The sequence below is a fragment of the Grampus griseus genome, assembly GCF_964374135.1.
Source record: "Grampus griseus genome assembly, chromosome: 7".
Lineage (NCBI taxonomy): Eukaryota > Metazoa > Chordata > Mammalia > Artiodactyla > Delphinidae > Grampus > Grampus griseus.
The window spans coordinates 81091184-81112605 of record NC_139001.1 but is presented as its reverse complement, the minus strand read 5'-3'; the positions used below and the strand labels follow the sequence as shown (position 1 = coordinate 81112605).

Here is a 21422-nt window from a genome sequence, read left to right as displayed (position 1 = left end):
TGTACTGTGTAGCAAGATTTTAAAAGTGACTTAGGGTGTTTGTGGAAAATTCATCTTTTAAAAATGTGCACAATCCTCAGTTTTCATGGGTTCATTCCTAAAGGTCAAGGAAGAATGTGGAGCAGGAAGACTCCTCCATTATTCAACTCATGTCAATTCAAACAGCAAAGTTCTTTCTTATTAATCACAGGCATCTAGCCCACCTACCCTTTAAATCACACTTGCTTCGCCATAAATAATACAATAAATGTCATTTTGTACATTATTTTAAAAAATCCTTTTTAGATAAATCAATGCTTTTCCAAGGCATATTATTGGTAGACGTAGAATATGAAAATCTCAACCCCAAATTACTGACAGAATCAGGCTTTGTTATATATTGATTCTTATTTTAGATCATCTTTAAGATTAAACACCCACCCTATTTAAATATTAATTTTAGAAATATGGTTGCATCCATTGTTGCTCTACCCTGTTTCACATAGTTAACTATATTTCCTTTGTCACACATCCCACCTTAAAATATAAGTAGTTTCTGAGAAGTTGGGGGTTTCTTTTTGATGGCATAGCTACATCCATTGTATAAAACCATTTATATCTCAGTAACTTGGCATTTAAGCAACATTTTCATCATGTGTAACATTTTTGACCCTAAAGTAGTTTTTACAAAAATCTGAGCTACATGGGGAAAGGTATAACTTCCTCAATATTTTTACACTTTCATAGTGCTTGTACTTTGATGCTTAGAACAGTCATTTTCAAACTTTTTAAAGTAGTAGATCTCTATCTATTAAAAGAATGCCAAGGGCTTCCCTGGTGGCTTAGTGGTTGAGAGTCCGCCTGCCGATGCAGGGGACACTGGTTCGTGCCGTGGTCCGGGAAGATCCCACATGCCGCCGAGCGGCTGGGCCCGTGAGCCATGGCCGCTGAGCCTGCGCATCTGGAGCCTGTGCTCCGCAACGGGAGAGGCCACGGCAGTGAGAGGCCTGCGTACTGCCAAAAAAAGAAAAAAAAAGAATGGCAATATGTTAAAACAGAAACAGAGCTGCTCTGTTGAGGAGAGGTGGGTGCTAGAACCCACCCCATCAGTCAGTCTCTTTGCCAGATGGCCTCTCACATACCACCACTGAACTCTGGGGTACCTGAGAACAGTTTGATTATTGTTCAGTTGAGGCAGTAATTATTCATTTGAAAAAGTGAAGTTTTTTCCTAATTAATAAGCTTATCTGTCTCAAAAAAGTTACCCCACATGTAGGCATTTTTAAAAATTGAAAATGAGCATAAAAATGAATTATGAATTTATAATCTAATTCAAGTCATTTTAAAAATAAAAATAGTTGTTAATTTTCATCATTAATTAGTAGATTTAAATAAAATTAAAATATAATTTAAATACTTTTTAAATGCTGGATTGCATAATAGAACAATTTTTAAAAATCATTAACATCTTAGTTTAAGTATTGATAACAATGTAAAAAGTAAATTTAAGTGTCATAATTATTTTTCACTGTAATTTGTGAAAGCAAAACATTTTTCAGTTTATGGTCACATAATAATTTTTGCATATTAAAACCAGAAAGTAAAATCACCTCTGGGGTAAAAATGTATGTTTTTTAAAGAGCAGTATAGTTTTTCGTGCTTTCTAAAATGATTTTCATTTCTTCCTTTTGGGGGAAAAATCGTCATGTAAACAGCACCCGCATCATTTGTCTTTGAAAGAAGAGGCTTCTGATGTGGTTCGTCAAAAGAAGAAGTACCCAAAGAAGCCTAAAGCAGAGGCCTTGCTAGCGTCTCAGCAGCCCGCTCCTGAGACACTGCCTGTGATCAATAAGAGTGACATTAAGCAGTATGACTTTCACAGCTCAGATGAAGATGAATTTCCACAGGTGCTTGTTTTAAAACTATTTTAAAGACATTTTCCTCTAGTCTTTTGTATTGCTATATTTTAAAACATAATTGACATCTTAGAGTTTTGATTCTTGCTTTCTTCGCCTAATGTTATGACATAAACAGTTTCCACGTTATTTATGTTTGTTACTGAAATGGTATTTGCTTCTGTTATTTTCTATCAGTTGAATAAAGTTTATTCTGTTGTGTAGCATTTAGGTGGTTTTCAGCTTTCCCTTTTACAAAAATTGACATCTCTACCTCTTCCCTCTGTATTTAAAATAGATTATTAGAAATGGAATTCCTGAACTAAAGATTATAAATATTTTAAGACATTTAATACATCATTGTAAATATTCACCAACAATAATTCCACCAGCATTGTATTTTACAACTTTTAATGTAAATTCTGCTAATTTGTTTGGCAATAACTATTTGATTCTAAAGAAAATTTAGAACTGGTTCAAGTTTTAACTTGTGAAAATAATTATTTGGTTATATCACAACAGTTTTATAGCAAAATGTTTGCAGTGTAAAAATCTTAATTTTTGTTTCATATGTGCTATCTTTAAAACAAGACCTTATTTTATATATTAAAGGATCAATTTAAAACATACATTGTTTAGCACCTGATCTAGCAATGCCCTCCTTTTTTCTTTTCTGTATGTTGTAGGCAACCTAAAGAGAGTACTATAACAAGCTTTATCATATTTTAACATTTTGACTTACTTGATTTAAAAAACATTTTTTTTTTTAACCAACATGACAGATATGTTTGGAAGCAAGACAGTTCATAAAACACCTTGTTGTTGTAACTATTTAAAATCTAGAGTTTACATAAAACTTGTCCCCTTTGGCTAGATTATATTAGTTTTATTCTTTTGTAGATGATTTAGTTTTTCTACCCCAGATAATATTTTAGCATTCATACGCGTTGTAACAAATGCACAAAAATGTGTTTAATTTCGTATGCCCTTAAAAAGCACTTAAATGAAATCATTTATTAAAATTGTCAGAGGATCATGTAGTTAGACTCAGGCAGGGCTTTGAATAGTCATGGGACATTAATTAGATGACATTTGAAGGAATGAGAGAACAAATAGTAGGTCTTTCCCAGGTAGAAGATGTAGGGAAGGCCTCAAGGCAGAGAAAACAGCATATTAGAGGGAACTGCTAGCAGTTTGGCATTGCTGGAGCATAAAACACAAAGGGGAAGGGAGGTGAACGGAATGATGCCTGGAGTAGTAGTCAGATGGCAAATGGCCTCTATCGACATTATATATACTGAGAAGTTCTTAAAGAATTTTAAGTAAGAAATGACATAGTTAGATAAATGCATTTATAAAAGCCAGTAAAGTTTTGCTGTACACTCCCAGTCCTTTAAGAATGATGCCAGGGGGACACTATGTCCAGTAGAAACTTTTCCCTTATTGCTAGAATCAGTCCATCCATCCTGATAGACACACTCAGCATACTAGTCATATATTCCTCATCTATTAAGGGATCTTCATTTATGTTCTAAATTCATATGTTTATTCATATAGTCCCCATTCCCACATGAAATTGCATTTTGAAACTTTTAGGTTCCTCTGAGTCCTTATACTAGGTCTTTGACAACATTAATTTTTAGAATGGTATTCCCCTGTTGCTAAACTGTAGGTAGGCATGTACCTAGAGTTGGACATTATTCAGTGAGGCAGCTATTTAGAATGTAGCTCTTACAAAATCAGGATTTTATTGCTAAAAAGATAATTAAAATAATATATGCTGCTTCTTTGTCCAATAAACAAGAACAAAGGAATAGGGAGCCTTAAGAGAACAAGCATTTTAACCAGACTTCTCCAACTGATTTGCAGCAGAGCAGAATAAAAACCCAGTCTCTTCTCGATCATGCTTCTGATTCTCCTAACATCAGCTCTCTCTTCCTATGTCTCAGACCAAATCCTGGAATCCCCTCCTGGGGTAGTCAGGAGGAAGGGATGCAAAAAATTTCTGAGGCTTTGTGACATCTCCTGTATATATTTTAAAAGAGGTAGATGATTTGTAAAGGAATCAAAGTGTAAAATTCACATTTGGGATTTCCTTTCAAATTTCAGGTTTGGGTTTTGTTCCCCAGGAAGAAGAATTAGCCCCAGCTTACTATTTCTGTGTCTCCCCCATAGTGTGGTGGAGGTATATTGGAACCTCAAACAAATGCCTTTCTCCCCTGGATGACCCTGCTCAGTGGTAATTACCACAGTTTGGAAATAATGTGGAGAAAGCATTTTTCCTCTCAAAATAGGAAGAGAGGGATTCGTGAGGTAATTTGCAAGTAAAAATGGTTGAGTCAGCGTTGTCAGAAAAAGAGATGTACTCCAAAGTGAAATTGCGAGACAACTGAAACTTAAGTACTAAAACTTTTTTTTTTTAATTTTAACCATTATGGGTAGAAATTTATCTAAACCATATTATTTCCCTGCCATATCAGAGTATATTTGTATTTCATTTAATCTGTTTTTGATGACATTTATAAAGTTTGCTGTTGTATAATATATCAGTGCTGCCCTAGAGGTCCACTCAGATTATGTAGGGATATTTGACCTAGTATCACTTGGTCCTGTGCTTTTTAATATGTGACAGCTTTTTGAAAGTCTTTATTCTTTTGCTGTCAGGTGGTGGGCTTAGTACTTCTCTCTGCAACCAGTCTACTTACCTTTTAGTGGGTCCTCTTTCCTCTTCTGATTCTCTGCTTCTGATCTGCTAAATTTTAAAAGTGATTTATAAAAATGAGGGGAAATAAGGGACTCCCCTTTGAGTGAAATGTATGACCTTTTTGCCTTGGGGATGGGAGGCTATTCATAAACCTTTTTTATCTTCCTAGTTTTGGACTTTATTATAGAGAAATAAAGTTATTGTGTAAAAACATCTCTACTTATAGGTGAAGCATAACTATTATTACAAAGTATTTATGGCCACGTATAATATTTACAAAATGTAAATGGGATATATAAAAACCATACTAATCTTTTTAAGCCTATAATCCTTGCATGTTCAGAAATAGTTAGGCAATAATACCATGTGAGCTCACCTGCAAGAACCAGTCCATTAAGAATAATGATTTTTAACCATAGAAAAATTTTGCTAATCTTTAAATGTTTTGGGGAATTCACTGCCTACTGTATGTAATATAGGAGTGATTCACTGTTTGTGATCAGATTCTAATTTTAGACCATTACAAAGATTGTTGACTTTTGATAACTCCTAAATGGAATGCTTCATGCCTCTTTTTCTAGGTACCGTCCCCAATATCAGAACCTGAAGAAGAAAATGATCCTGATGGTCCCTGTGCTTTCAGGAGGCGGGCAGGATGCCAGTATTATGCTGTAAGAACTTTATTTTTTGTGGTGTTTTTGTGAACTGGAATTAACAGGTAACTCATGTCAGGGTGACTTAGTCTTGATCTAAAAATGGGAAGTCAATCAGCATTTTTTATTTAATATCCCCTATGCAGATACCAATAAAAGATGCTCGAAGGTACTGAGTCCTTTCAAAGGAGATCAGAACCCTTTATTTGGAAATTGATAACTGCTCATATTTTAGAAATCTAGCTCACTTTGGGCTTTAACTATTACTTCAGCAGTTACGACAGCTACTCACTATGTCATTGCTGGAGTTAGGTGAGCCCAGAATCTCTAATGGAACCCTAGATGGCTGATGAATGTTTATTGAAATTTACTTTTGGGCAAGCCCATCTTTTCCATACAAACCCAGTAAGTATCAAACATAAAGGAATCATTTTTAAACCTCCCCCATGGCAATATATTGTCAAATAATTATATTCATAACTTTTTGTCCCACTTAGAAAATGCTTTGTGCTGTTAAGTCAAGTTTTGGTGCATATTATATCAAGGAATGACCCTCACTTTCAGATGCTAAGGTTTCAAGTAAGGTGTAATGATGGAGTAGTGAGGATGGCTCTCATATATGGCTTTTGGAGACCTTTTTTCTTGTTGCATTATGGTAAACATATACACTTACAGCTTTTTCAGGTGTGTGTGTGTGTGTGTGTGTGTGTGTGTGTATGTATTTAATGTAGGAGAGGTGTAGAGAATTGTTTATAAGTTATGTGTTTGAGAAAAAGGAGACAGAAAGTGGTAACATAGAAAAATAGAATGCTAGAAGAAATAGGAAGGCAAAGAAATGGACTGTATGTTCTTACAAGTAAAGAGGAAGTATGAATTTGACACATGCATACCTTCTTGAAGTGCAATTTTTACTCCAAAAAATTTCCTTCTAGTTTATCTCTGTAGGAAGTCTATAAATTACTAACTTCATTATCTCTACTTTTCTACATAAATGTTAAAAGCCACATTATTCTTTAAAGATATATTTCTTTTAAAATATAATATTATCTTAAATGTATTTGTAGTCACAAACTAAATTTAGTTTGAGTTATTTTGGTGAGTGAACTTTTAAGTCAGTTTTGTAGAATTTTACCTGGTTAATATTTAAACCCTAATTTTAAAGTTTTATATCTAAATTTTAATTTCTCTGCTAATGCTGTAGTTACCTTATTTTTATCATGATTTAACTTTCCTTCATTTCAGAATCATTCCATGAGTTTTTATTTTATTTTATTTTTATTTATTTATTTATTTTTTTGCAGCCTCGTTTGGACCAAACTAACCATTCGTTTGAAAATTCAGAATTGGTAGATTTGGATAAGTTGAGATACAGGCATTGCCTTACAATGCTCACAGTCCCGAGAAGATGTATAGGATTTGCAAGGAGGCGAATTGGCAGAGGTGGAAGGTAAACTATTTGTTTTGACCTGGTTTTTGTTTACAAGCTGGAAGGGAGGGTATAAAGAAAATGTTGTTAAGTTCTTCTAGGTAATATTTGGCTTTATATTGCTTTTCAGGGTCATAATGGACCGGATATCCACAGAACATGACCCAGTCCTGAAACAGATAGACCCTGAAATGCTGAATGGTTTTTCAAGCGCTTCCCAAACTATAGACTTTTCTTCTAATTTCTCTCGGACCAATGCTTCCAGTAAACATTGTGAAAATAGACTGTCCCTTTCTGAAATATTAAGCAATATCAGATCATGTCGACTACAGTGTTTCCAGCCAAGGCTACTAAATTTACAGGACAGTGATAGTGAAGAATGTACCTCAAGAAAACCAGGGCAGACTGTGAACAATAAAAGAGTTTCTGCAGCATCTGTAGCTTTATTGAACACCAGCAAGAATGGCATATCAGGTAAGTTGTCACTTTGTTAAAAGTATATCCTCTTCTCCTTAATTTTTCATTATCCACTAAATAGACTCTCAGGGTGAATTTTGAAGGTTTATTTTCATGATCCTACTGAGGAAAGGAACTTTATCTTAACCTATTACATTTTTTTTCCAACCTAAGAAAGTAAACTCTATTATTGTGGTTCACATTTTAACCAAAATGTCCTAACTGATACCTATAAAACCACTGGCTTGTATTTTGAATGTGTGTGCCTGGTATGGTGAACGTGTAGGCACAATGCATAGGGAATTCCCTGTGGGCAAAGTGGTTATAAGCTGCTGTCAGATCATCATAGCACAATACTGTCTGCTTTTGTTAAAGAAAATTTTCATTTTATTATATTAACTTTGCTTAAATGTAAGCATTGCTTCTCAGGAGTACCATTAAAAGTTTTCTTTCTGAAAAATGGTTTTTAAAGAGGTTCCCTATGAATAGTTGTAATTTTGGTCTGATAACTTACCTCTCTAATTGAGATTGGAAAGGTTTTTCCTCTTAAGAGACATTGTATTCAAATTAATATACATAGGCATTATAAAATAATATAACATCTAGAGGATCTAAAATGTAATCTTGATTTGTTTTCTTCTGTGGATAGTCTTCTCTTTATCACATGTATACAAGTATGTATAATTTATAAATGTCTTTGTAATGTATACATTGCAAAAAAATGCGTGGTATCCAGAGGCAAAGCTAGATGTGGCTTGACTTATACTATTGATATTCTTTCTTTCTCTAAAATGTATATATTTCTAAATTATTTCCTAGATGGTGCATTTTAGTATGCAAAATTGTTGTTAAACTTCTTCAAAGTGATTTTAAATCATTTTAGGTTGACATTTGGTCTCAGTAGTGTTCCGTCTTTCTTAATTACTGAACTGTTTATTTTCAAACTTGACTTAGACATTTATCTATTTAAAGGTTGTTATGGAAAATTGGATTTATTTGAATGATTGGAAGGTGGCATATCATTTCTCCAAATTAGTTGGTTAATTTTCTCCCAAACGAATTTAGGTAAGGAAAATGGCATCCCGTTATATAAAGTTCATGAGTCTGTGAAGTTTAATGACCTTTTGAAGCTCAGATGGATAAATACCTATTATGACTTCAGGTTGCAGGATTCTTAGAAATCTAAAAATAGTAGGAAGTTGACGAATATTAGGTCAAATCTTTTTTTGAGCCAACTCTAAGACATTGTTCAAATTATTTAACTTAACTGGAATTCCTGTACCAAAAATTACTCACAATAGTTTTTGCCAAAAAGTGAGTTTAAAAACATCATATATAGGCATTTATAATTAGATTTGACCATAGATTGAAGTTTTTCTCTACCAATGAATACCATAAGAAAAAAGTGATTTTAATATGTTCCTTCTTAAGTTGAATATGGCCAAATATTTGCAGCTTTCTACTGTACATTCCTGATACACTCCAGATCTATGTGACTCGACTGTTTTCCAGAAAATGTTTGTTGCGCATGTTATTATATCATCAGTACTCTGTATGTATGGATTCAGAATGTAACGTAAATAATTCCATACAGTCAGTTCTAGAATTTTATGACACTACCATATATCAGCATAAAATAAGCATTTAAAGTATTATTTTAGGCATGCATGCACTTCTCAGGGAACTTAAATCACAAATATGCAATGCTAACATCGTAGATAATAAGCCTTTTTTTATTTTTGCCTTTCCCCTACCATCAGAAAAAAAATAGTAGTTTTGGTCTGTGTAATTTTTCCTGCCTTATGTTTATGTATGTTATGTAATGGTACTATGTCTCAACTTAGTACCATTTCTTTCTTCCCTTAAAAAAGTTCAAGGTTTAAGCAACAGCTAAGCTACATTAGAATCAATGTTTTAGAATCAGGTCTTTCAAATATGTATTTAATTTTTTTAATTTTTTTAATTACTAGAGTAAAGGATTTTGTTCAAGTTTTTTTCTCTGCTAACTATGACCCTCTAGTCATTGAGGCCACAAGGTGTTTTGTTTTTAACAAATTTCTTTTGTTTCAAAATATTAGGCACGGTGTATAAATTCATAATGAAACAAGTCTCTTTAACAGCAGTTTTGTAAACAGCTGAAAAGCTATGGCAGTATTTTTGTTTGTATGGGGCACGCCATGCCGCATGTGGGACTTCAGTTCCCCTACCAGGGATCAAACCTGGTCCCACGGCAGTGAAAGTGCGGGGTCCTAACCACTGGATTGCCAGGGAGTTCGCCTGTGGCAGTGTTAAGTACCCACCTGTACCAGTTATATTCATTACATAGTTTCTCAGTTCTGGATAGATCATTTTAAGTGGATTCAGTTATAATTCAGTAAATATTGATAGAAATTCCTTTTCTACCTAAAGAGAAGGTTATAGGAATTTTTTTAAGTTATATTTTTATATTTGATGGACATGCACAAAAGAATTGAATCTTCATATATTTGGTTTCTTTTAATCTGTGTGTCTAACACTTTTGCCTTCTGCTTACTCTTCGTGGACTTGATCAGGAGAGCATGCATGTCTTTAAGAGTAACAGGACTGATATTCGTCAGTTACCTGGCAGAGAGTCAAGTACTGAATTTTCTGTTTCACAGCTGGGAAATCCCGGCAAATAAAGGATTTAATCAGAAATAGAAACCTGACATATATACATATATACACTATTGATACTATGTATAAAATAGATAACTAATAAGAACCTACTGTATAGCACAGGGAACTCTACTCAGTGCTCTGTGGTGACCTAAATGGGAAGGAAATCCAAAAAAGAGGGGATATGTATATGTATATACGTATATGTGTATGTATATACATATATGTATATACGTATATGTGTATGTATATACATATATGTATATATGTATATGTATATATGTATACGTATATGTATATACGTATACGTATAGCTGATTCTCTTTGCTGTACAGTAGAAACTAACACAACATTGTAAAGCAACTGTACTCCAATAAAAATTTTAAAAATAAATAAATAATGGAGGAAAAAATAAATAGAAACCTGATATACTTGACAATAATATTTATTTGTATCACAAGTTCCTTAGTTCTTTAAAAAAAAAAAAAAACCTTGAACTTGAGGGCCAATGGCAAAGTATTTTCTTACTTTTATGTTGTTCTTAACCCAGTTAATGTTTTTCAAGTCATAATCTCTGTGTCCTGAACGTATTCTAATTATTATTTTCAATACGGTACTGAATGGACTTAAAGGGAAACAAATAGAACTGTGTGTCATAGTTATTAGTAAGAACTAAAGACTTCATTTAGTTAACTGTTAAATAAAAGTATGTTTTCTTAATTGAAAATCTCTTCTCAAAGAATAGAAGCAGGACAGAAAGGAAAGACAGATGTGCTGAACATAGCAAGTGGATAACCAAGGAAAATTAAGTTTATACATAATTATTTAGGATCTAATATATGCAAAGCACTATGTTAAGTGTTTAAAAGTTGCAGAGTTTTAGAAGACAATAATCCTTACCTTCAAGGAGCTTATACATGGATTATACATGACAGATATTATATTCTTTATATAAATAGGTGGTAAAGTTTTCAGTCATTTGAAACTGCAGTATTTAACTATTCTTTTGAGACACTATTCTTAAATCCTAACCTTAAGCAAATATATTTCACATCTAAAAGTAGCATTGCTTGTTCAGACTTGAAGGGCTGGATTAATTTGCTTTTTTTTTTTTTAGCATCTTTAAGGATTAATTTACTTTTAATCTTGGTTTAGACTAAAGTATCGTTGCAAGTTAACATGTTTTTTCTTTTCTCATTTGTATTGTATACTGAATAGATAGATACTAGCAACTCTTCTTGAAGCTTTTGACCAGATTCAAATATCTTAATATTACCAGTTTGTAAAATCAGCAACATTTTGGGCAGTTTTCCAAGAGAAATTCCTGGTTTTTAATTTTTCCAGTGTCTTTTCCCATTCTTTTTAAAATTGCCATAAAATGTTTGCAAGCATAAAAGTTTTAAGAAAGGTAAAACTATGTTTTTAACAACTAGCTAAGGTACTCACAAGGATTTATTTTTTTAGTTAGGGTCACTTCTAAGGGTAGGAAATGGATTCAGACTTCAGGAGTTTAAAAGATTTTAGTTTGACTGCTAAAGGAAATAATATTGAAATTTCAGTTATAACTATTTAGCTTGGATGTCGGAAGTTTAAATGGATCTTTAGTCTGTTTTCTTTATCTTCACATCTCATTTGTTCCTCATTCCCCACCCCCTTCACCGTCTCACCTCCCATCTTCACCCTCATTATTATCCCCACAGTTTTTCAGTTTATTCATTAGTTACATTATAGGATGTGTAGTCCTGGACAGGTAATGTCGTCTTTCATGGATTGGAAGATTTGTCCTCAGAGTAGCTCCAGTGTTTTTATGTGAACTTTTACCTGATTCCTTGCTATGACCTAGAAGGTTTAAAATAGGATCTCTCTCCCCCTCCATATAGCCCCAGATCTAGCTTTTAAAACAAACAAAAATTGCGTATAGTCAGCATTGCTTCAACAAAGCATGTATTAAAACTTTTATAACAAAGACCTGCCTGGTAGGTGAAGAAGTGCTGAATAATATATTCATTTCGACTTTTAGATAATCTTTCCTACCACATTAGATGTTCTTCATTAAGCTACAAAAACTTGGTCTCAGCTAGTGTCTTTAAAAATTCATGGCTTCCCAAGAATTCATCATCTTAGCCCACTTTGAGAAACACTGCATTAAAAGTTAAAAGACTATTTTAAAAAGGCAGCAGGTACAAGCCCAAAAATCATATGTTTATATTCTGTTGTGGGGCGGTCATCCAGAAAATACAGAAGGTGTTTTGATTAGATTTTTCTTTTTATTAGTTTATCAATGAAACATCAGTACAGAGTTGACAAATACTTGTAAAGATTTCACACGTACTCAAGAATATATTCTCCATGGGCCCAAGTTTAAGGAACAGTGATCTAGGGCTTTAGAATCAATACAGCAGTGTAAAATCTAGTGGAGACGCCTAGAGTATGTTTTTGATGGATCACTGTCAGATTATGAGAGGGAAAGGTGATGAGGGACCAACCTAGCAGAACCACCTTATAGGAACCACATGCCTGAAAGGTGAAGAAAGAAATGAGGGATGCCTAGGATCTTTGAAAACAGAATCAACATTCTAAGGATGGTGCCAAGTGTTCTAAGAAAAAGTACATGGATTCATCTGAGGAGTAAATCAGACCGATAAACCCAAGATAGGTAAAGAGCCAGGTACAAAGAAAGCCAGAAAGGTTAGAGGCTTAGTGAAAAACAGACTGTCAGTTATATACACAAAATATTTAGAAATGCAAGTGTGTTATTAATGTACAGAATGACATATTTGCATACGTAAAAGGGGAAATTCTGTAATATGTGACCTATTAGAATGTGTTACCCAGGGAGATTTGCAAAACTCCTTACTTAGGGAAAGGAACACTTCCTGTCTGTCTGGAATAGTGAAATATTGCCTTCACAAAACAATCAGAGTGTGGTTACTTTTAAACTGACAGGACTTGGAGGTGTGGGGTAGGGGAGATGGATGACCAGCATGGATTTTACTTTTAAGCTAGCAACTCATGAGAGCAACTAGTAGAAAGAACTTGGCTTGGCCCTAAGCAAGAGAAGCAGATATCGTTTCTCTTTTCATACATTCCCACTTCCCCTTTATGCCACTACCACCCATCCATAGTTGGACCCCTATTCTGTATCTCATTCCTAAAGAGATTTCTTCACACTGTTAAGTATGACCTTTTCCTGGTGTTATTTTAATGCTTGCCTCTTGATAACTCAAAGCCAATGTAAGAAATAAATTTCTTATGGAAGTATTTCAGTAATTTATGAAAGGAAAAATAATTAGTGGAGAAGGTGCTTTCAATCACATTACCATCCTCCACCTACTAGTAAGTCAACCCTGAAGATGATAATTCAATACTGTGTCTGTGTCATTAAAACCATACATTTCTTACCACTTTCCACTCACCCTAACAAAATGAAAGAGGTCATTTAGGGAGGATGTTTTGTATGTGTTCTAATTCTGTGTCATGATTACTAATTGCTATTTTTGTCTAAAAGTGTTTAATGCGCTAGAAAATTCTGAATGGGGAACATAAGCATTTTTCAAGCACAAAACACCTTTTAGTAAAAAAAGAACTAGATGTCAAGAATGAATCCAACATGCTGAGCTTGCGGTGAGGGGGAAGAGGAAAAAAAATGAATGTAATATTTTAAGCATATCCATATTTTGGAATTAAGTTTTATATCAGTGGTTTTCAACTAATAACAGAATCAGGGATGAGAATTCTGGTATCAAAGTCAGCCTGAGTTTTAAAAAGTTAGGCAACACTTGAACATTTATTTGAGTAATTTCAGTTGCGTCTTGGTTGGGATTTTATGAGTTTTCTATGGGGAAAAGGATGGGGTTCCTGAGCAAATTAATGGTTTCAACAAGTCAGGGCAGTAAGTAGACATATCCCCCCAGAAAACAGGAAATTTTATTAGCATCCCTTTTTAATAGCTACATAAAGTGATCATCTTTTTATAAAAGCAAGTAGAATACTCTAGTTGGCAACACTTTGTTAGCTAATGACTACTAACCAAAAGTAATTTTTTTATTAAAAGAATACAATTTGTTCTTTCTAGTAATTTATATGTATACTTTATTCTGATTAGTAAGATTTTATAATTGACTTAAAAGCTTTTGGAAAAAGAAAAGATTCTCATTTCTCTCTCAATTTTTAAATAGCTACTAAAAGTGTATTCTCTTTATTTGGTTTATTCCTCACTTAAAATTAACCACTGTGACTTCTCACCTTTTCATCACAACATAAATCTTAGCTCTGGACAAACATAACGCTGAATTTGAGTGAGCAGACCATACATCAGATTCCAAGTCCATTTCTTTTGAATTGGTACGCTGTTTATACACATAGGACTTAAACAGATTTATTTGGGTTTAACTTAAGATTTTCCTTCCTGGCTTTGTATCTAATAAACTATTTTTCATCTCTCCCAAGGTTTTCAAACAGCTGGAAATTCATGAATACTTCACATTTTCATTTCATTTTGAAGATATTAAATTTAGAATTAAATTTTTTTTCATCTAAAAATAGAATACTTGCAGTGAACTTAACATGTGCAAAGAAAGACATTTGATTTTGTTGGTAATTCAGTAAGATAACTAATGTGTACTTCAAAAATACAGGTAATAGTAAAATTTTAGAGTGAGCACTATCATAGGCCCAGTTTTTTTAATCTTCTAAAAATAAAATTGCTATCTCAGAACTGTTTTTTCCTGATAGTCCAGTACTAATTTTAATGATAACATTGTAGAACAGAAATGAAGGTATATATAAAGCTTTGTCCATCTCTGGGGCCTAATTCCTTTTTCATAGAAAATAAGCTGTACTTTACATAACTTGTTATATGTCTAATTTACCATCAAATTTTTTTTTTTAATTTCTCATTTATGATCCTACTAAATGGAGAACTTGGGGACGGGGGCTAGTTAAGTAACATAGGTTGAAGGTATAGTCTCCTATCTAAACTCCTTCAGGTCATATAGATTAGATAGCTAGATTACATTTAAAGGTTGGCTCATATTAGTTGGTGTTTCTTTATATGTATCTTTTCTTCCCAACTACACTGTAGGAGTTTATAGCAGGGACCCTCTTTTTAATTTATTTTTTCCCTGTATTCATTCTTAACTCTTAATGCAGCACTTTTCGTCATACATAGTAAATACTTGTTGATTAAGTGAAATAGTTGGGAGAGAGGAAAGAAAGCAATAAAGAAAAATAGAGTAAAATTACTCTAGTAGTACATATATTCTGATGTGATTTAATGTTTTGTGACTCTAGTAACATACTGACTTCTGTGGAGATAGCTTTGTGTCCTCTAAATCGGTTTATCAGTGATCTCCTTAAATATCAGTGGTGAATGAAAGTTTGTTTACATTTCTTTGAAAAAAGTGTTTCTTATTGTAACTTTTCTTAAGTAATTTTTTAAATAAAAGTTTTAAATGTCTTCTTTTTATTTGACATTTGGTAACTGTTAACAGTTGGTTACAGCATAGTTGATTACATCCGAGGATGCTGAACACTTCTCTGATTTCCAGCCCATGTTTTTATAGATAGGACTTATTTTAGACATCAAATCTATTGGCTTAAACTATGGTTTAAGTCTGAATAAAAGGGAGAATCCTTATATTTGAACTACGTTATACAGTAAAATCTACATATAGGAACTTTTTTAGCATGTGATATTAGAAGGTCATAGATATTAGCATAAGCCACTTTGGCTGAAAGATCTGTCGTTTTTATTCAGTTCTTTGCTGCTGATGTATATTGTGATTTGAAATTGCTTTTCATCTTAATCGTGGAATAACTTCATATTGTATTCTACTTGTGTTGTTAAAGGTACTTTAAAACATATGTATTTCTAAAATTAATGTCCTTTTCCAGTGACAGGGGGTATCACAGAAGAGCAATTTCAGACTCATCAACAGCAGTTAGTTCAAATGCAAAGGCAGCAACTTGCTCAGCTTCAGCAGAAACAGCAATCTCAGCATTCCTCTCAACAGACACATCCAAAAGCACAGGTAAACCTGTCTTTTAATCATGGTTATGTCTATTCCTTTCTTTCATAATTATATCTTTTTCTGAAAATTTTAGTCAGGTCACAGAAGATAACCTTGTCATTACCACTCTTGATTCTGGAGATCAAACCTAAGTGTCTTTTCAGTTCATTTACATAATTTTAAGTGACTAGTTTATATTTTATGAGAGGAGCACTAGAGCCAAATATAGTATTTTTAATTTAGGAAAGAAATAAGTACATATTTTTGGAAGGGTTATTAAGAATTCATAGAAGTAATTATATTCTCTTAGAACCATCATCGCCCACCCCTACTCCCCCAGAAATATTTTTGTCAAGGATATGACTATCCTAACTCCTTCCTAACCTGTGCATTTAAGTGCCATGTGAACATGCCCCATGAGCTGAGAGGTAATTGTCTCGACTTGTGCCATAAATCCAGACAACATAGCCCTTTGCCTATTTGAATCACATTTCCCTGAAGAAAAAAAAATTGCCACTAGGTGAGGTTTTCCTAGGCACCATTAAATGATTGACAGTTGGGATAAGAGTAAAAATACCTTATAAAACTGTATTGCCAGAAGAAAAAAAGCCCTGCCAACACCTTGATAAGAGCCTGTAAGACTGATTTTGGACTTCTGGCCTCCAGAACTGTATGAGAATAAACTCACGTTGTTTAAGCCACTAAAAAGCTGTTAGTAACAGCTAAGCAGTTTAATACAGAATCAAAAGGAATATGACCATTAACTTTGCCTTTGTTTTCCTTTTCTGAATCTCAGGTATGTCCAACCTACTGAAACATTAGGCTAAGACACAGTTTTACATTGGGACAAAAATGACTGTTAGTCATCTCTGTTATTTCATTTTGCCCATAGTATGTAGACTGTCAAGTATTTTTAAAGGCATTCATTAACACTTATTGGCAAGATGAATAGGGCATTAAAGGTTTGGGTTGTTTACTACCCTAGCTCTTTCTCATAAATAATTGCTTCCCAGTTTTTAGTCGCTTTCCTGTTTCATATGATGAAAATAGCCTATCGAGTCCTAGATCTCTTAACCTAAACACCTGTAACTGTTCAAGATGAAAAAGGCAGCAGCCTCTTGAGTTTGCTCATTTCTTAACATGTTCATGAACTCATGTCTAAAAAGCTGAGAGTTTAATTTTGTTTATTTTATAGGGCTCAAGCACCTCTGACTGTATGTCTAAAACACTTGACTCAGCCAGCGCCCATTTTGCTGCATCTGCGGTGGTCAGTGCACCTGTTCCAAGTCGCAGTGAGGTAACCAAGGAACAGAACACTGGCCACAACAACATAAACGGTGTAGTCCAGCCTTCAGGTAAGCCTGTTGTTTCATGTGATACTTACTAGCTCAAAGTTGCAACTCAGTGATTCGAGGTATGGTTTTTGGTTTTCAAATCCAAGGGAAAACATCGTACAGGAAATCAATCTGGACTCTTCATAATATCTATGGATATGTATGGTGGAATAGCTGGATGTTTTCTAGAATTCACATAGAGCCTGCTCCCTGTTTCCTCCCACACCCACTGGATTCCTACCTATGTAACACTTCACCCTGCCTCGTTTTATCCACATACTGTCAGTTGCCTCACATCTTAGGCAACACATCGAGCTAATTGCTAACCATCATCGTTGAATCATTTGTACATTTATAAAAAGGTGAAATACAATTTATCAGTAAATTGGAAATTGGGTTTACCTTCCCAGTCTTACATACTCACAGGCCTGCTTTCTCTGACTCCTCCTCATGAAATACAGTATTGCTGTGAACGTATTTCTGCTGCTTACTACAGAGTCCTCAAAGATTTGCTGTTCCTATCAACCCTCGACTACTGCTCAGACCCTAGGGTTTTCCTCTTGCTTTTACATATACCCATGATTGTGATTGCCCTTCCTTACTGATGTTCTTGCATGTGTAAATTCTAATGGAAGTCCAACCTTCATCTGCACCTGCCCTCAATCTCCAGAGAGGACCTCTCTGTCCTATTATACAGTTTCCAAATATGGAGGCAGGACAATACTTTGCAAACCCTTTTGTGTAGGCTAGTAGAAAGAGGGTGTCTTCGGGGTTGAAACAGGTGAATATGTTACCAATCAGAAGGTCTCTTTGGAGAGGCCGTTATGTGGAAGGTTAATTTGGTATTTAACTAGATTACAAATGTTTGCATTTCTTTTTATTTTTAAGCTCCTAATTTTTTAAAAAGTTTAATGTCTCATGACTTGAATAGAACGATTTTTTTTTTCCTTCTCCTTCAGGAACCTCTAAAACATTATACTCCACCAACATGGCTTTATCATCCAGCCCAGGGATTTCAGCTGTACAACTTGTAAGGACAGTTGGCCACACCACTACAAACCACTTAATCCCAGCATTGTGCACAAGCAGTCCTCAAACACTTCCCATGAACAATTCCTGCCTGACAAATGCAGTGCACCTCAATAACGTCAGTGTTGTTTCTCCAGTCAATGTGCATATCAATACACGGACTTCAGCACCATCGCCAACAGCCTTAAAACTTGCCACAGTTGCTGCCAGTATGGACAGAGTGCCAAAGGTTACTCCTAGCAGTGCCATCAGCAGCATAGCAAGGTGTGTGTGTGTGTGTGTGTGTGTCTGTGTGTGTTTCAAGTATCATTCTGTCCCTTTCTGCTATCCTGTGGGAGGAAAGATACTTTTTTTTTTTTTTTAACTGCTCAAGCAATAGATGTCTTGTCAATTGATTGACTTGCTTTTCAACAGATACTAAATATCTGCTTAGTCTAAAGCTCTGTGACTTAGATCATTTGTTTGAGGTCACTGGTAGGATGTTTAAATGCCAATCAGAACTGTAAAAAAAAAAAAGGAAAAAAACCCCACATCAACTTGGGAACCATCAAACTGAAAAAATACATCAGTCTGTTTTAGAAGCTTAATTTATTCTTCTATTACTTCTTTGTAGTGTAGACAGTCCGGAAGGCTAGAGTTGTTATTAGCTTCCAGAGCTTTAGTTTTCAAATCAAAATTTGTATTTTCTTCAGTATTATACACAAAGGGAAAGTAAATTATTCTATGTATATTTTAAAATTGAGCATATTCTGAAATTAACTAAATCCATGATAATGTATTTCAGATTTTTTCTTTCTGTGACACTAATGCGTGATAATAAAAAAAATTGATTTGTATGGATTAATAACTACATGACCTTAACCCTGTAAAATTAAACTATAGTAGAAAATAATTTAAATAATATTGTGCTCCAAATGATTATTCTTTTTGAGCATCATATGCTCCATCTATTGTAAAAACACTTGGATTGTCATATGTTATATATTTCATAAGTAATTTATCATTGGCTTCTACTGAAATATTGTGTTAAATTACTGTCTTTCCTAAGTAAATAGTTATAATCAAGTTCTTAGGAATTACTAGGATTTTTTAGCTGAAGAAAACTTTTCCTCATTCCTGTATAGAAATTATAAAAATGGGAGATGTTCTTCTGCAGTATGTGTTTTGTTGTAATTACATAAAAATGTATCTATAAATACTAAGTGATACACATCATATTCTAGAGAGTATTAATGTTTATTTTACTCTTTGCCTTATTATAGAGAGAACCATGAACCAGAAAGATTGGGTTTAAATGGAATAGCAGAGACAACAGTAGCTATGGAAGTGACATAACCTAAAACATGTGGCTTTGACCTGTGCTGATGGTGTGCAGTCATTCATATTCCAGCTGAATGCAAAAGGCGACACTCTGTGGATCACAGAGCGTAACAATGGACCTAAATGGACTAGAGTATATCGGATGTTAAATCGATATATGATGTATATTTTGTAAAATTGGGAAAATCACTACCTTGTAATATAGTTTATTTGTATCATCAATATTATTTCTGTTACTTGAATAGTAGATATTCATCATCATGCTTTTGCACTTGAATTTGCAACTGAATGGATTTTAAAAAATAATTCTTTAATGGGATCATGAGCATGAAATGGGATCCTGCATCACTTGTTTTAACTATTTATTTTGCCATGTTTACATTTTGTATCTTGTAAAAATAAATCCAACTTTGTGTCTAAAAAGTTAAAGATTCATAGCTAGGAAATGAAATTCTTGTAATTTTTTTCTAAAGGAACTGTAAAGTTTTCACTTGGTTCATTTTGTTTCACAATTTGACTAGATGGACTTTTTGGTAAATACTTTAGTGGCATTTCACTGTCAAATATGAAGTTCAAGGCAAAATAGTATTTTCTATTACTGTGCAGGGGAAAGGGATGGATCGATACATGCAAATTTAATGTAGTAACTCACTTTTCCATATATTTTGAATGTATATTTCTATTTATAATACCAGTTTATAAAAAATGATTACACAGAAAAAAGGACTAGGAAAAATTATGCATCTAGCACATTTAAACTGTGCAGGTATGAACATTTTTCAAGGATTACATTTTATCTGAAGACTGCATATTTTAACTGGCTTTACCTGTACCACACCACATAAAGGATATTTTGCCAGGTATGTACTGCATTGTGTGATTGCAGTAACCATTGGAGGTCTAGATATCGAGCCATCCCGGGTGCTGGGAGGGGGGGGTCGTGGCAAGATTTTGTCTTTTCAGTTTTGGAGAGGTTTCCTGTGGCTACAAGGCAAGTAACGGGTTGGAAAACGTCTGACTGTAAGCGTTGGACACCTTCACAGTGTAGTGTTTTAGTGACTTTTTTTATACGGTTCTTGTATATTAGATACGTGTAGTGGTGTTTCAGAATGTTTGTTTATGCACTAGTTCAGACAACTTTCCCTGTTACTTGTTCTTGATAAGTGAAAACTGCAGGGAAATAAAAATACATATCAAAACATGGACATGCTGCATATGTGTTTATTTCACAATGTGCACACAGTGTAAGTTAAAATTTAAGGGAGATGATAGCACTTAACAGCACTTTTCATTTTCACAGTGCTTTCCAAGCATTAATGAAAAGAATTATAAGAAGCTCATCTGTGGGCACTATTGGGTTTCAGATAATCCAATATAAACTACCTTTGATATGAAAAGTTCTTAAAATATTTTACAGAATGTAAGTAATTTGCAGTATAACATTCATTGAAATCTCATAAATGAGCCTCATTTTATAAATAAAAGTTTAGAGTAGAATTATATTGCAAGGGGTTTTGTCAAGTAAGTACTGGGAAATGTAAATATTTTTAATGAATATGATTAAAACCATTTCAAACTTCATAATTTTATACTTTACATTTTTTATATCTGCAGTCCTGAAAGTTGTAAATTGATATGTCAGTTGATTTAATGGACCAGGGTTTCTGCTGAGAGTGGTTTTTATTCAGGTCCTGAATATGTAAAGCAATTTATGGTCAAAACCATAGGAAAAAATAAATTTAATTTCTTCATTGGTTGTGACCTGATAGGATCCATGCTCGTTTCTTCCATACTACCTCTGGAGTTACTCATTGCTGATGATATAAAGAAAATAATTTTGATTTGATGTGTAGTATGACTGTGTTCATTCTGCTTTTAGTTGGATGTATCTCCTTGCTATTAAGAACTCAAAACAACTTTAGTGCCGATTTCGGAGAAAGGTTTTTATTTCCATTTTACTGAAGTAAAGCATGAAGAA

At 33.8% G+C, this 21422-nt stretch overlaps 1 protein-coding gene across 1 annotated transcript in view; it reads left to right on the top strand.

Moving 5' to 3' along the window:
• The window catches only part of EPC2 (enhancer of polycomb homolog 2), a 107173-nt gene extending 86045 nt beyond the window's left edge, over positions 1–21128 (top strand). The window contains exons 7-14 of the mRNA XM_082658952.1: positions 1695–1886; positions 5160–5249; positions 6533–6678; positions 6788–7131; positions 15646–15782; positions 16957–17116; positions 18055–18388; positions 19387–21128. Of these exons, the coding sequence (XP_082515078.1) occupies positions 1695–1886; positions 5160–5249; positions 6533–6678; positions 6788–7131; positions 15646–15782; positions 16957–17116; positions 18055–18388; positions 19387–19459 (1476 nt within the window). The 3' untranslated portion in view covers positions 19460–21128. The remainder of the gene's footprint in view (positions 1–1694; positions 1887–5159; positions 5250–6532; positions 6679–6787; positions 7132–15645; positions 15783–16956; positions 17117–18054; positions 18389–19386) is intronic.
• The last annotated feature ends 294 nt before the right edge of the window (positions 21129–21422 follow it).